Below are 17,039 nucleotides of genomic sequence, written 5' to 3' on the forward strand. Positions count from 1 at the left end.
ATGCAGCTTCTTCCGCCCTTCATTTTCATTCTTATATTGTCAGCTTTATCCTTTAGGATTTCGAGCGCTGTGGTTTGCAGAAATGGACAAGATGCTGCGTCCAAAGTTGCATACACCCTTACTGTGAACAAGTATAGCAAGCCTGGCCCTGCAATATTTAATACCATTGAAGCCGCCACTAATACCATTCCTCCCAATAATGATCAATGGGTTCGCGTGTTTATTTCTCCGGGCATATATAAGTAAGATTTTTCACATTCATCGTCAAAATTATATAGACTATATATATAGTTTTTTTTTTAACTGAAATTTTGTTTTATCTATATATGTGCAGTGAAAAAGTAAGTCTTCTTCAGTATAGACATTGCATTTTCCTTGAAGGCGAAGGACGTCATCTCACAATTATAACGTATAATGACCATGAAGAAACAGATCAGAGTGCCACGTTTACGTCGTATGTAGAAAATGTTATTGTCAAAGGCATTACCTTCAAGGTAAATAAAAAAAATTAAGCTACAAACTTATTCTTGCCTGATTTGGTAATTTCCAATTAAATTTTCGATCGTTATATAATGGGCTTGGATGACTATATCCTCATCATGACATGCAGCATTATTTGGAGAGCTCGATCGAACTCTCAATTTATCAATGCCCAAACGTTCTTCGATCAATAATCAATATATCCTCATGCCTCCAAAGTGTTTCCCCATGGTCCTTAATATTACCAGCTTGATTTCGAATTATGAACTATCTTTTTGTGCTTTTGATGCCTCTCGGCCTATATAATTAAACCACAACTCAACCAAAATCCTAATTAATATTGTGAACATGGCACAATACATTAATTATATATGGCCCTTGCAACGTCTCTTCATGTCTCCATGTGTTCCTATTGTTTTCGTGTCATGCAAAACATATAATATAGTTGATGTCCCTCGACCGTGGGGACGTCATGTCAATACAAAGGAAATCTTTAGGGTATATTATATATGAGCGTTGCTAGGTATAAACGGTTTGGCACACCAAACCACGCACCGACATTGACATTTTTTTTTTATTGAAAAGAAAAATTAGAAAATATGGACATTGGGTTTTTACTTAATTAATAAATAACTAGGTTTTGCTATGAGGAAATTAGAAAATTAAATTGAGGGATATGGGATAGCTGTAATTTACCCTTATTTTTATCGGAATTTATTAATTTTTCAAAATTTCTATTTACCCTTAGTTGTCATAATCTTGATAATAATGAAAACAAATAACTGTAATGGTATCATGTCATGAATTAGCATAATCAGTGTGCCGCATGATCTGGAAATGAAGGCTTTAAATATGTACATAATTACGGTGTGATTTAATTCCTCAGTTTAGGAAAGTTGGCATTTCTATTTGGTAAGAAATATCCTTAATTAATTAAAATCTTCATTTTAATGTTTCCTTTCAAAGAGACATGCATGCATTGAAAAATCTGATTATATATATATATATGTCAAAATTTATTAATAAATAAAATAACCAATAGCGTCAAATTATGTTGTGGTTATAGTTTAAACCATTGACACTCATTATGCAGGGCACTAAATTCAAACAAAAAAAAAAAAAAAAAAAAAAACAAAAAGGTCATGTCTACCAAAGTACATCTCGAGCAATAATCCATTTCTCTCGTCCTAATTAATTCAATTACTAAAGTAATTCTGCTCATTAATGAGTTTTTTTTCTGCACTTATTATCCAAGGCTCAAAGTTGATATGTACATCATGTTACCAAACATGACCACTTGTAATTTATTTTTTATTTTTTCTTTTCTGTTGCCAGAACTCCTTCAACAGGCAGGGATATCTGGATTTCTACAATAAAAGAACGAAAGGAGAGGTTAAGATAAAACAAGCTGTAGCAGCTAGAATCTATGGTGATAAATCTGCTTTCTATGGATGTGGTTTTATTGGATTTCAAGATACACTGTGGGATGCCACGGGACGTCATTACTACAAGAACTGCTACATTGAAGGTGGCGTAGATTTTATATGGGGCACTGGCCAGTCCATATACGAGGTACTACATAGTCACTGTTATGATATTTGATTCAAGTTCGAGACTACGAGTGAAATCAACGTCTTAATGATCATTAATTGCCGTACGTTGTTTTGTATTGATCAGGACTGTCTGATAAATGCTACAGCAGGAACACTGCTTTCTCATGATTCAGTGAGTTACGTAACAGCCCAAGGTCGAAATTCATCAGGTGAGACTTCTGGCTTTGTGTTTAGACGAGGTATTGTGTTTGGGACAGGAAGAATTCTCCTAGGAAGAGCTTATGGTCTTTACTCTAGAGTTATCTTTCATAACACAACATTGGAAAGAGCGGTAGCCCCTGAGGGCTGGGATGCTTGGAACTCCAAATGGCATGAGTAAGTTTTTATATAATTAACTTGTCTAAATAATAGTTTATCTTTCTTTATATTGCATCCTTCGGCATCTTATAAGAATTAGGGTAAGAATTTATTCAGTTTTTGAGTGTGCAACTTTCACACTCTGTGAAAAAAAGTAGTTTTTTATTGTCAAGAGACGAAGTCACATGTCCAATAGTGACCCCCTCCCAATAAAAAAAACCACACTTATGATGGAGAAATACCGTGGTACCATTAGACACCTGAGATAAACCAACCCCATCCCATGTACCTCAATCACTCCAGAAGATAAAGAAATACTACTACGAACCTCACTACCTCAGAATTAATTAATAGCCATTTTTTAATTATGGATTACATTATTTTAAAAAATAGTGCGTGTGATTTATATAATCTAATTACTAGCACTACTCTAAGAATGAATAGCCATTACTTTTTAAACCAAGTTTTATTATTATTATTATTTTGTGATCAATTGTGCAATTAATGAAAATATATTTATTGTGTAAAAAATTTAGGGATGAGTTGACGTATGCTGAGGTTGATTGTAAAGGTCCTGGATCAGACACTTCGAAGCGAGTTAAGTGGATGAAAAAGCTTCGTCCCTCAGAGTTATATCAATTTTCAACACCAAGATTCATCAACCAAGATGGGTGGCTTGAAAGCCAACCATTATCATGATATAATTATAGTGTACGTCGGCCTCTTAGCGAGCTCTCTTTTGATAATTTGCTAATTATTCATGATCAATTTGGTCTTATAAGGGCAACATGGAAATCCCTTCGGATTCTTTGAAATTGGTTCTTATGATCTTATTTTATTTAAGCTTTTTTGGTGAGGGAACTTTGCATTGTACTGTTCTATCACCACCACAAATTCTAGTTTTAATAATGACTGAAATCATTTTTTTTCCAGTACCATCAAATGCATGAAGTTATTAATGATGCAAAAAACAAATTGTTATTAAAAGTTGAGTAATGATATATGCAGTCGTAGAGTGTGCAAATACTATACAGTTATTTTGAAAAAGAATAGGGTCTACTATTAAAAAAATTAATTTTTTTCATAATTCTCATATTTATTTACTTTTTAAGTGATTATACGATATTTATACACTCACAACTACAATTATCATTTTTGTTAGTAGGATAACTTTTCCTGCCACGTTGGAAAAATTTTTCTCGGACAATTTAATCACAAAAGTACACAATATTTGATGTTTTTTATTTTATTTTTCTAAGTACTTTTTTCGAGGTACTTCCATCCTTGCTTAACGTATCTTTTTAACGCATGCATACTTGTTCCTGATATTTTTCAGTAGTCATTATTCTATCAAAATTCCTTTGATAAATCATTAAGATTTACAAATCCAAAAAATATAAAAACCATAAAACAAAGACTTGAAATAAGAAAATAAACGTAGAAATAAAACATTAAAAAGTAAATACTTAAAAAATGGCAGGGAATAGTACGTACGGTGTGTCTCCCTCTTTAACCTACCATGAGTCTCCCTCTATGATCTTCGTCCCCTTTTTTAGGAAATAATTATTATTGTATAGTTTAATTTTTTTAATATTTTAAATTTATACTTATTTTGAGCTTTTATATTATTTTTTCTATGTATTTTCTTTAATGTTTTAACTTTTCCCGTTTTATTATCGGAGTTGTAACTTAGAGACCATGTTCTTACAACCACAAATAGCAATAAAGTTCTATTGAGAAGTAAATAGATTATAGAGCAATATAATTTAAGTCAATTGCCCGTTTGAATAATTTCTTTTTATTCTTTTGTTCAATAATTGCAATGCACTCCAAATGGACTCTGGTTGGGATCAGGGTTATCAGACCACACATGTACGTTAAATAAATAAAAAATGAATGAGTAAGCAATTTTTTCTTAATTCAACTAAAATCATTTTATAACAATGAAAGTTCAAAAAAGGTCTTAAAAGAAGTCAGTTCGAAAATATTCACAAAACATTACACTGAAAAAACTAATACAACATTATTCAACCCACTCTTAAAATAATCATCTTTTAGTTTTCCCTTTTCTACTTCTCCCCTAATAAGTGAAATCAATATATAGTAAAAACTGTATTCATTTTATAGCTCATTCTTCCTCGTACAACTACTATCCACCATCTAGGCTTCTATCGCGGTCATATCCTGCTTTGAAATCATTCATTCAGTGGCATCTGATATATTAATAGAATGAGTGAGCTCAACAATCAGTCAAGTGTGCAAGTTATAATGAATAGCTTACATTGAACTGATATTATTGCACAAATAACATTCATCACATAATAATGAATTAACGTGCAACAATGAAGAAATAGATATTTAATATGTAGAGAGAGATGAGCCTTCATCAATCAACGTGGATACCAACACCTATAGCAATTAGCAGCAAACATATTTTCGTATTGAATTATAACGAGTCATGATCCAAATAAAGGTATATTAATAACAAATGCAACAATTATTAATTGAGTTATACCATAAATTAAATATCATGTGTAAATGAGTCATCATCACATAAAGAGAATATCAAATAAATCAACAAGGGTAACGATATCTTTACATCTCATTTACTACTACTTTTCTACCCAACTAACTTTTTCCTCTTTTGTTGTTTGAATCTGGGCTAAAAATCCAAGATGACCTTCTTGCATAATCTTAAAGAAAATAAATTCAATCAACCAACGCAATTATGTAATTTAATTAAAAATAAATTTAATTTTATAAAAATTTAATTTAATTTGGACGATTGAATTTATTTTCTTCTACATTATGAAAGGTCATCGTGTTTTTTAATTTTTAATCCAGGTTCAAATGGTAAAAGAAAAAAAAAATAGTTCAGTAGTAAACTAATAGTAAATGAGAATTAATGATATAATTACCCAATGCAAACAATCTACAAATTTGTATAAAAAACTGACATAGTTCCCACTTACACTGGTGACAATGTAACAGCCCTTCAGAAATTCAACGGATGAATTTCTTTAAGCTTTAGGAATCTTTTGAAAATTCGAAAGTTTTCATGAATCGACTCAATCGCATAGGTTTTAGTCTGTTAGCATAGTCAGTATTGCTACTCACTATGGTGCCAAAAATACGATTTTATTTATTTGAAGTACGTAGAAGTATCAGAATGGGATACATTTTGCACCATTAGTTTCATTTGAATATTTAGGATTTTATGGAGCAATAAAGCCATTTTCAATTTTCAGATGAAATGCTTGATCAAAAACGTGTTTTGATTATTTCAAGGCACTTCGAAACTGAAATTTGATAAACAATTTGCACTCTAAGGTTAGTATAATTATTTAGGATATTACAGTGCAAAGTTATTTTTTACTTTTTCAGAATGAATAGTAACCTTGATAGTAGCACCAACTGTAGTGTTTTTAAAATCATAGTGTGAAATGTCCAAATTAGGCTAGAGAAGTTTTAGTTGGACACTTGGTAAGATATTACCTACATTTGGAATAGTATTGGACACTTGGCACCAAAAGGAACCAAGAGATGGAAATGTGAAGGAAATTAAGGATTGAGATCATGCCATCTAAGCAAAACACCATTTCATCCAATCATCCAATTTTTATCAAACCAAAGAGGGTTTCAACCCTAAAGAATCCAACTAAAAATCCAAAATCTTGGTTGAAACTGAAACCCTAAATAGTTTTCCCAAATCCCAAATTTGCTTCCAAACCCTAAATAGATCCGGTTTCTAACTTAGTGTTTTTGTCACACCTCCAAACTCCCGCTTAGGATCTAGCAGCGACTTAAAGTGTCAGGACATGCAACACAAGGTTACATAACCATGTTCATGACAGTAAATATGCAATGCATCTTAAAATGCAACTACCAATATGCAAATTCGCAACGGAATAAGGGTCACTAAATAAAATTCATGCCAGAATGAACTAAGACATCCCAATATCATTAATAACCATTATAAGTTCAAACCATAAGGTAGCATATTTTCAATACTACTTTCAATAATAAGTCTCCATGATTAGATCAATTCCTTCACGCGCTCTAAAGCATGAAGGGTTAGATCTATGAACATCAAAATAAGATCTAATCTTCTATCGAGGTCTAGCTCTTCTTCAATCAGTCGGATCCACCAATCCATCTTGTCCATTTGTCCTCATCCTATCCGTCCTCAAGTGGAATGATAGTGTGGGTCCACAAGGGGTGAGATTTACTTGAAATCTCAGTAAGTTAACAACCAACGTGCACTAATGAGTGTACGAAAGTGCACTGTAAATACCTTATTATTGGACTAAAATGCTAAAGTGTGAATAGAAATCATAGAAATTAATTTGTATTTTTGAACTTAGGTTCTATTTATTTTAGATATTTCTAAGCACATTTTTATGTTCAATTTCAGAATCCATAAAAGAGAGAGCAAAAGCCTAGTCAAATTCAAAGGAATTTTTGAATTGGAGTAATTCTAAAGAGTTTTCAATGAAGCATGACTTTTGAACTGAGTAAGACTTTCAAGTAATAAGGACTCTTCATTTTCAATGTGGGTCAACTTTCAATGTGGATGGACGTGTGGACTTTCAGCAAAGCAAAGAAGCTTCATCATAAGAAGACTTCAACGTTGGGATAACTTCCCAAAATATCAAATAAAGGATAACTTCAAATAAGGTGAGTTTGAGAATAATTCGGATCAAGAAAAACAGAAAGAAATCACAAAAGGAAACTGTAAGAAGTCCAAGTTTGAAACACGCTAGGAGATAGCCTGGACGTACCTTAGTGTTTTGATCACAACTTTCCACTCACACATTCGATTGATGTGATTCTTGATGCGTTGGAAAACTATCTTAAAGGGATACAAATTCATATCTAATAAGGATGTCTAAAAGCTGATTCCTAAAGTGCGTACACGGTTGCCAATCTAAGTCCTAAAAATTTGGAAATTTTTTATTCGGGAATCAGAAAAACGTTAGGGTTTCTTTTATACCCGAGAGAAGCATATCATTGGGGAGAGTTTTGAAGGGGGACGACACGGTTTTTGAGAAGAAAAAAAATTATTTTATTTTTTGAAGAACTAAATCTTGGGTAAAGCTTAGGGTAGGAATTGATTGGTGAAAATACTTTAACTTTATTTCAATTTATAGATTAAGTTATATTGTTTAAGATTCTTGGATTGTTCTCTATTTGTTTTGGATTTTTATAAGTTTGAGACAATTATATTAAATCTTGCTATGGTTTGATTTCATTGAGCTATAGGATTATGAATATATGAGTATTGGAATCAGTTAATGGAGGCCCGAAACTTTACTTACCTCTTTTATCTATGCCCTAATCTCATTTTAATTGTGTGCTTTAAGTAGAATTTTCAGATTCTTGTCATATTGTCATTTAATATTTTCCCTTAAGCTTGCATCATGTAGTGTTTCTTCTGACTTCCTGTGGATCGACAACATAAACTATATTATACCACTGCGTAATAGTTTGGGCATAATCAATTTTTGGCACCATTGTTGAGGAGTATGGTGCAAGAATTGATATAAGATATAATTTATTCCAGAAACACATAAAGGTGGTAACTTCGTTACCTCTTTTAGCTTGCTGCATTATTATTTTTTTCTTTTCATAGTATTTTAGTTTTAGTATTTTGTTACCTTGTATGCACATATATAGAGACGCTTTGGGTAGATTTGCTTTTAGGCCTGTGCTAGAGTCAGAATAAAATTTTTTAAATCCTTTATTTTACAATCCATCTAGTTCAGAAGAAATGAGTGAATACGAAGATTAACCTACTAGAACTCTTCAGGATTACCTCCACCCTACACGCACAGCCACACCATCATGCATAATATTTCCAGCTAATACTCGTCAACTCGATTTTAAAACATAGATGATATAGTTACTTCCCACCTTTCATGGTTTAGAGAATAAAAATACTTATCTGCACATCAGGGAGTTTGAGGAAGTAGTTGCGACTTTCCATAGTCCTAATGCTATAGATGATGTAGTGAGACATAAGTTTTTTCCCTTATCTTTGAAGGACAGAGCAAAGAGTTGGTTGTACTCACTAAGACCATGATCAATAGGATCATAGAATGAAATGACACAGGTCTTCTTTAACAAATACATTCCCCAACATAAAAATAGTGCTTTGAAGAGGCAGATCTCCCCCCACCTTTGCACAAAAGGATAGTGAGATTTTGTATCAGGCTTGGGATAGGTTTAAAGAGTTGTCGAGTATGTGTCCTTACCATGCGTATGAGAACTGGCGCTTACTTAGTTATTTCTATGAGGGATTTACACCTAGAGAGTGCCAATTCAAAGAGATGATATGTAATGGTGATTTTCTGCAGAGAAATCCAGATGAGGCTATAGAATATCTCATTATGCTTGCAGAAAAAGCTCACACTTGGACCAGACCTAGAGCTACTAAGAGTACAAATAGGTCACGACCTGCTAGAAATCCAAATGGTGGTGGAATTTACCATATTAGGAAAGAGAATAGGCTAAAGCTAAAGTTGAGATGCTTACTAGGGAGTTAAGAGGAGTTAAAACTAAGATTTAAAGCCAACACACATGACTACTTGTGTAGAGTCTTTTGGACTGTGGTTTGTGTGTGGTGGGGTAGATCACCAACTCAAGAATGCCCCATATTTGCTGAAATGAGGGGAATGTATGAGAAACAATGTAATGCCTTAGGTATGTACAATAAGTCTTTTGCACCTTTCTCTGTGTAATTACCCCAATTTTAGCTAGAAATCTGAAAACCAGCAACCTGTATAGCAACCTAGAGCTTACCCTGCACCATATCATGCATCTTTTTCTTCTAGGAACCCCTTGGAAGATAGTTTACATACTTTTATTGAGGCACATGGTAAAACTATTTAAAAGTTTGAGTCTTTGATTACGTAGGTTGTTGAAGAAAACAAGGAGATAAAGAGCCATGTATCCAAGTTGATGAGCTCCTTGAGTGTGAATGAGTGATTACGCCCAAAGAATAACGCAGTAGTTGTAGCACGCTTTGGGGTGTCCATTCCACATAAAGATAAATTAAAAGAATAGTAGAAGGAACAAAGAAACTAAAGAAAAATATTAAATGATTAATGGAGAACAAAGATTAATTTTAAATGCAAAATAAAGTGAAGCAAAGTGACGAACGGAAAAAGTACCCAAATTTGACAAACAGTAAAGTGTCAGGAATCCCTTGCCCAAATCCGGTATTTTAATTATTCTTAATTTATTGAATAACTCAATTGGGAACTCAATTCCCAAAATTTCTAATTGGAATGTATAGATTTATAAACCAAATTTAAAGCAAATGTAACCCTTTGAAAAATCATTCACCACTTTTAAAATATGTAAATTGTTATCACTATTGAGAAAATCCAATGACGACAATATACTCAGGGAGCGATATTGCAGCAAAGAATTAAATCAATATAGAAAAGTAATTGATCCAAACATAATCAAAAAGCCAATCCATTCAATAGAAAAATCATGACAACAGAATAAATTATATGATTATCTAGAGAAGAAAACATCAACAATGAATTGAGAATGATAAAACAAAAGAGTTTTAGTAATTGAAAATCAAATACATAAATTAAAAATACTATCTAATGTGCAAGTTCATCCCTAGCCCTACTTGAGAATTTAGTTACCCATAAATATAATGGACAACAAAAATCTCAAGAGAAAAATAAAGCAAATAGCGGCCATGGAAATTAATTTCATCTCCCCCTCTTCAGAACTGAGCCGTCTCCCCTTTTTGAACTTTCAATTTCGTGCTAATAAAATGCTTATATAGGGTAGGAAAGAAGCCCTAATGTCTTCATATTCCCACATAAAAAATAGCCTAAATTTTAGTACTCATCTTGATAGTCATGTACGCGCTTGAGGATTTCAAATGTAGAAATCCTTATTAATGACAAATTCGTAGCCCTTTAAGATAGCTTTTTAACTCATTAATACTCGCATCAATCCGATATTTGAGTAGAAAGTTACGATTAAAATACTAAAGTATGTACAGGTTGTCTTCTAGCAAATTTCGGACTAACTTTTTCTCTTTATCCGAATTACTCTCAAACCCATCATTATCTTTATTTGAAGAGTCCTACACTCGTTGAAAGTTCTTAGGTTGTTCCAACATCTTGCCCACTTAAAAATCCTTTGAATTTGATTGTGTTTGGACTTGCTCTTTTATAGACTCCGAAATTAAACATTAAAAATTGCTCAGGAGTATCCTAAAGTAAATAGAAACTCAATTCAAGAATACACATTAATTCCTATGATTTCTATTCACATTTTCACATTTTAGTCCAATAATATGATATTCAGAGTGCACTTTCGTACACTTATCACACCCCCCAACTTGCTTATTGCTAGTCCCTAGCAATTTTCATATCAAAACAACGAAAGAGACCAAAGAAAATCACACACAAAGGCCACCAAGTCACACTTTCTAGATTCACATATCAAAGCAATCTACCTATAGTAATCCACAGAGTGTGTGTGTGTTCTAGAATATATCCATCTAACCAGAAGTCCTGACACATGCAACATCAAGAACATATCAAGCGAAAGGTATAACTCCATAACTCACGAGTATAAAAGTGTTTCGTGTGAGGATTCTCTCTATGGAGTTGACAATGGGTGTACACACACTCTCATGGGGAATTATGCAATTATGTACAAGCAACAAGCAAACATTGATATTATGATAGGAACATTAACAAATGAGACTTCCACCACTCTTTCCAAAAACTTACTTTGGATCAGAACGGTGAACACAAAAGGTTGTAACGTGACTTAGGTTCGGGGCTATATGAAAAAAATAAAAAATGATTCAAAAACTTCCAATTACATACAAATGGAATCTTATTAAATATCTCAGTAGACCACACTTCTCACTTGATGTACTCTCCAACTTTTCAGATCATTGAATAATACCTCTCTTTCCTTTTCTTTTCTTTTTCATTTTTTTTTATAATTTGGTGAACAATTATGTCATCCTGGTATTTTGCTATTTCTACCTAGCATTGGTATTTTTGCCTTTGAAGCTCAATCACTTGAACACCTTGTAACTCATGTTCTTCCTTTTTCTCTCTTTTATTTTTTTTTATTCGGTGCAAAAAGAAGAATTCCACACCTAGTACACACTTGGAAGTAACAAGGGTAGGAAAAATCAGTGTAGGTTATACTCCAATGTGGAGAGGTATGGATAATGTGGGCATATGAAAAGAAAAAACTACATGTGTTTATTGGCTCAAAGTTGGCTACTAGGGGTCTATGATGGAAAGGGTTAGCTTGAAAGGCTCAAACTTTGATCCTACGTTGACCTTCGTCATATCCCAAGTATATCCACCATCTTACCACAAACCATGTAATGATATTTTCACAAGAAGTGCCCAATTCAACAGATCAATGAACACTTATCACAATTTACTGCATTTGTAAGCTCCCAATCCTCTCCAAAACTCACATGAATACTTAAGCAAAAAAGTTCTCTAGCTACATGTGTCAAACCACCATCTTACCACAAAGCTTAGATGAGTGCATTAAGGGTTCTGTGAATGCTTCAGCAAAAATGATTATGGTGGGTTTGGTGAATTCACGAAGAAGGCTATGAATGAGAATGAGTACACATGTGAAAATGATGCATGTATGATGCAAGTTAAAAAAAATTTGACACATGAGAATATGCCACAGAGTTCCAACAAGCATTTTAAATACTGAATTTGCACCACCACCCCAAACTTAAATGAAACATTGTCCTCAATGTTTAAGAATCAAATTTGAATGGGGAGTAACTAAAAAGGGTAGAATACACCTGATGAGTGACGTGGGTAGCTCGCTAAGTACCAAATATGGTAACTTGAAATGACAAAAGCAGACTAACCTGCAAACAAAAACAAAGAAAACAACAGCAAACAAAAAGGAAAAGAAAGAAAAAAAGAGAAAACAAAACAAATAAAAAAAAACATACTTGCATGGTGTGGTCAAGGTTGATTGATCGGATCCAGAATGTCTTCCACTTCCGGAACTTGCCTATCAATTAATACTTTAAGGCGTTGACCATTTACTTTAAAGATCCGACTATTCTTAGGATCCTCTATTTCTAACCCCCGATTTACAAAAGTATTTTTCACTACAAAAGAGCTGGTCCACCTAGACCGAAGTTTTCCTGTGTGCTTGTGAAGTCTAGAATCATATAAGTATGCTAGGTTATTACACTTAAATGTCTTCCTACCAACATTTTTATTATGAAACGCTTTCATTTTAGCCTTATAGATTTTAGAGTTCTCATAAGCATTATTTCTCAACTCCTGCAACTTGGTCAACTGAAATTTCTTAAGTTTACCCCGCATTCAATTTCGAAGAAATACTAACAAAGGAAGTGTCACCTAGGCCGAGAAATGCATGCTTTAAACTTGACGGCGATGGTTTCGATTCAAATTTGGGACTCTCCACGCTTGAAGGAATTTGTTTTTCACATTTCTTAGGCAACTCCTCAAATTTCGATTGCCAAGCCTGTGTTCCATAATCCTGAGTTTTATAAAAAATAGTACAAATATCAACAACATCAGATGAATTACTAATAGTATCCAAGTCAGAATTAACAAGTAAATATTCAAGGGGATCATAATCATGAATTGTGTGAACTCCCTTGTCTATGAGTGCATCAATCATATATGTTTGTTGGCACTCATCATCCTCCTTGGGCTGCCTACTGATGTGGAATATGTTGATCTCCATGGTTATATTTCCAAAAGATAGTTTCATTAACCCATTCCTGTAGTTTATAAGTGCATTAGCCATAGCAAAGAAATGTCTACCAAATATGAGAGGAATCTTAGAGTTAGACTCAACAACCGACTAAGTATCCAAAATTAAAAAATCAACAGGGTAGTAAAACTTGTCAATTTGGATCAAAACATCCTCAACTATCCCTCTCAGTTTCTTAACTGAACAGTCAGCCAATTGAAGCACAACAGAAGTGAGCTTAATTTCACCCAAACCAAGTTGCAAATAAATGTAATAAAGCTTCAAATTTACACTAGCTCCTAAGTCTAGCAAGGCTTGCGCAAACTCATGATTCCCAATATTACATGCAATGGTTGGACAACCAGGATCCTTGTACTTAGAAGGAATTCACTGCTCAATTAGAGCACTAACTTGCTTTGTTAGAAATGTTGTCTTCTTAACATGGTACTTCTTCTTAACTGTACACAAATCTTTGAGAACTTTTGCATAAGTAGAAACTTGTTTAATAACATGCAAAAGATGAAGATTGCTTTTTACCCGCCTTAGGTTCTCCAAGATTTCATTGCTAGAATCCAAATTTCGCATACCAGATTTTAAAGGTTGAGGAAATGATACTTTAACTGGGCTCTTGATTACCTCGATTTTCTTGGGCAACTCAGCACTATCATTGCTTTATTCCTCTTCAACATTCTCTGGCTTATCAGTTGTTGGGATGTGTAAGGACTTACCACTTCGTGTCACAATGGCATTAACCTCCTTCAAATTTCCTTGAGCCATATGTTGGCCTTGGGGTATGGATTGAGCTTGATAAGGGAACTTGCCACGCTCATTCATACTCAAAGACTCATTAACTTGGATACATGACTCTTTATCTCCTTGTTTTCTTCAACAACCGGCATAATCAAAGATTCAAACTTTTGATTAGTTTTACCCTATGCCTCAATAAAAGCATGCAAAGTATCTTCTAAGGAGTTCCTACAAAAGGAAGATGCATGATACGGTGTAGGATAGTCTTTAAGGGGTTGTGCAAGTGGCTGATTTTCAGACTTCCAACTACAATTGGGGTGATTGCGCCACTCCGGATTGTAGGTATCGGGAGAAGGTGTAAAAGGCTTCTTGTACATACCTAAGGCATTACATTGTTCCTCATACATTCCTCTCATTTTAGCATATGTGGGGTACTCTTGAGCTAGGTTATCTACCCCACCACACACAAAACATGGTCCAAAGGACTCAACACGAGTAGACGTGTGTTGGCTTTAAATCTTTAGTCTTTAACACCTCTAGCTCCCTAGTGAGCATCTCAACCTTAGTCTTTTAGGTTATCCTCTTCCCTGAGATGGTAAAGTCCACCACCATTTGGGTTTCTTGCAGGTCGTGACCTATTTGTGCTCTCAGTAGCACTAGGTCTAGCCCAAGTGTGAGCTTTTTTAGTAAGCTCATTGATGTATTCTATGGCTTCATCAGGATCTTTCAGTAAGAACTCACATTACATATCATCTCCACAAATTGACATTCTCTAGGTGTAAGTCTTTCATAAAAATAGCTCACTAAGCGCCAATTCTCATACTCATGGTGAGGACACATACTCAACAACTCCTTAAATCTCTCCCAAGATTGATACAAAGTCTCACTGTCCTTTTGTGCAAAGGTGGAGACTTGCCTTTTTAAAGCGTTGGTCTTATGTTGGAGAAAATATTTATTAAAGAAGAGAATGGAAAGAACTTAAGTCTCACAACGTCATTAGTTGCATTTTGACTATGAAAAGTCGCAACTACTTCCTCAATCTCCCTAATGTGCACATATAGATTTTCATTTTCCAAGCCATAAAAAGTAGGGAGTAACTATATCATCCCTGTTTTAAAATCCAGTTGGTGAGTATTAGCTGGAAACATGATGCATGATGGTGTGGTTGTGTGTGTAGGGTGGATGTAATCATGAAGAGTTCTAATGGGTTGATTTTCGTGTTCACTCATTTCTTCGATACTAGATGGATTGTCAAATAAAGGATTTAAAAAATTTGATTCCGACTCTACCACAGGTCTACAAGCAAATCAACCCAATGTATCTCTACATCTATGCATGCAAGGTAACAAAATACTTAAAAAAATAAAAATACTAGAAAAAGAAAGAAGAAAAAATAATGCAGCAAGGTAAAAGAAGGAACGAAGTTACCGCCTTTACAAACTACTAAAAAGAAAAACTATCTAGTAATTCCTCTACCGTCTCTCCGGCAACAGCGCCAAATTTGATTACACCAAAAGAATAACGTGATAGTTGTAGCACAACTTTGGGGTGTCGATTCCACAGAGAGATAAATTAAAAGAATAGTAGAAGGAACAAAGAAACTAAAGAAAAATATTAAATGATTAATGGAGAACAAAAGTTAATTTTAAATGCAAATTAAAGTGAAGCAAAGTGACTAACGAAAAAAGTACTCAAATTTGACAAACAATAAAGCGTCGGGTATCCCTTGCACAAATCCAGTATTTTAATTATTCTTAATTCATTGAATAACTCAATTTGGAACTCAATTCCTAAAATTCTCAATCAGAAGGTATAGATTTATAAACCAAAATTAAAGCAAATGTAACCCTTTGAAAAATCATTCACCACTTTTAAAATACATAAATTGTTATCACTATTGAGAAAATCCAACGACGACAATATACTCAGAGAGCGATATTGCAGCAAAGAATTAAATTAATATAGAAAAGTAATTGATCCAAACATAATCAAAAAGCCAATCCATTCAATAGAAAAAGTATGACTGAATCTATAAATGGAATAAATTCTATGATTATTCGGAGAATAAAACATTAACAATGAATTGAGAATGATAAAACAAAAGAGTTTTAATAATTTAAAATCAAATACATAAATTAAAAATACCATATAATGTGCAAGTTCATCCCTAGCCCTACTTGAGAATTTAGTTACCCATAAATATAATGGACAACAAAGATCTCAAGAGAAAAATAAAGCAAACAACGGCCATGGAAATTAATTTCGTCTCCCCCTCTTTAGAACTAAGCCGTCTCCCCTTTTTGAATACCTAATTTTGTCCTAATGAAATGCTTATATAGAGTAGGAAAGAAACCCTAATGTCTTCATATTCCTACATAAAAAATTGCCTAAATTTTATGACTCATCTTGGCAGTCACGTACGCACTTCAGGATTTTAAATTTAGAAATCCTTATTAGAGAAAAATTTGTAACCCTTTAAAATAGCTTTTCAACTCATTAAGAATCGCATCAATATGATATTTGAGTGGAAAGTTACGATTAAAATACTAAAGTATGTACAGGCTGTCTTCTAGTGAATTTCAGATTGACTTTTTCTCTTGATCCGAATTACTCTTAAACCCCATCATTATCCTTATTTGAAGAGTCCTACACTCGTTGAAAGTTCTTAGGTTGTTCCAACGTCTTGCCCACTTGAAAGTCTTTTGAATTTGACTGTGTTTGGACTTGCTTGTTTATAGATTCTGAAATTAAACATAAAAATCTGCTCAGGAGTATCCCAAAGTAAATAGAAACTCAATTCAAGAATACACATTAATTCCTATGATTTCTATTCACATTTTAGCATTTGAGTGCACTTTCGTACACTCATCAATGAGCATGGCAAGTTCCATTTTCAAGCTCAATCCACACCCTAAGGTCAACATATGGCGCATGAAAATTTGAAGGATGTCAATGCCAATGTGACTCAAAGTATGATATGAACCCGTATGAATGAAATCCTTTGAACCCACAATCAATTTGAAAACTCTCAAAGAAAGCCGAAATCAAGTTAATGGATGGAGAATCTAGACCCAATGAGAACTCGTTTCAAGAACCTAGATTATATTAAAATCTAGACCCGTTGAAGAACTCGTC

The 17,039-nt window shown here is 33.6% G+C and overlaps 1 protein-coding gene and 1 non-coding gene across 2 annotated transcripts; both read left to right on the forward strand.

Moving 5' to 3' along the window:
• On the forward strand, positions 1–3,243 carry LOC121245217 (putative pectinesterase 52). The gene is made up of 5 exons (XM_041143492.1): positions 1–242; positions 335–494; positions 1,816–2,052; positions 2,158–2,408; positions 2,927–3,243. The coding sequence occupies exons 1-5, from the start codon at positions 1–3 to the stop codon at positions 3,087–3,089; spliced, it is 1,053 nt and encodes a 350-aa protein (XP_040999426.1). The 3' UTR covers positions 3,090–3,243.
• An 11,481-nt stretch (positions 3,244–14,724) lies between these two features.
• On the forward strand, positions 14,725–14,832 carry LOC121245223. The gene has a single exon (XR_005936589.1). It is a non-coding gene; the product is annotated as a small nucleolar RNA R71 (small nucleolar RNA).
• The last annotated feature ends 2,207 nt before the right edge of the window (positions 14,833–17,039 follow it).

The sequence above is a fragment of the Juglans microcarpa x Juglans regia genome, unplaced genomic scaffold (assembly GCF_004785595.1).
Source record: "Juglans microcarpa x Juglans regia isolate MS1-56 unplaced genomic scaffold, Jm3101_v1.0 JmScfU0001, whole genome shotgun sequence".
Lineage (NCBI taxonomy): Eukaryota > Viridiplantae > Streptophyta > Magnoliopsida > Fagales > Juglandaceae > Juglans > Juglans microcarpa x Juglans regia.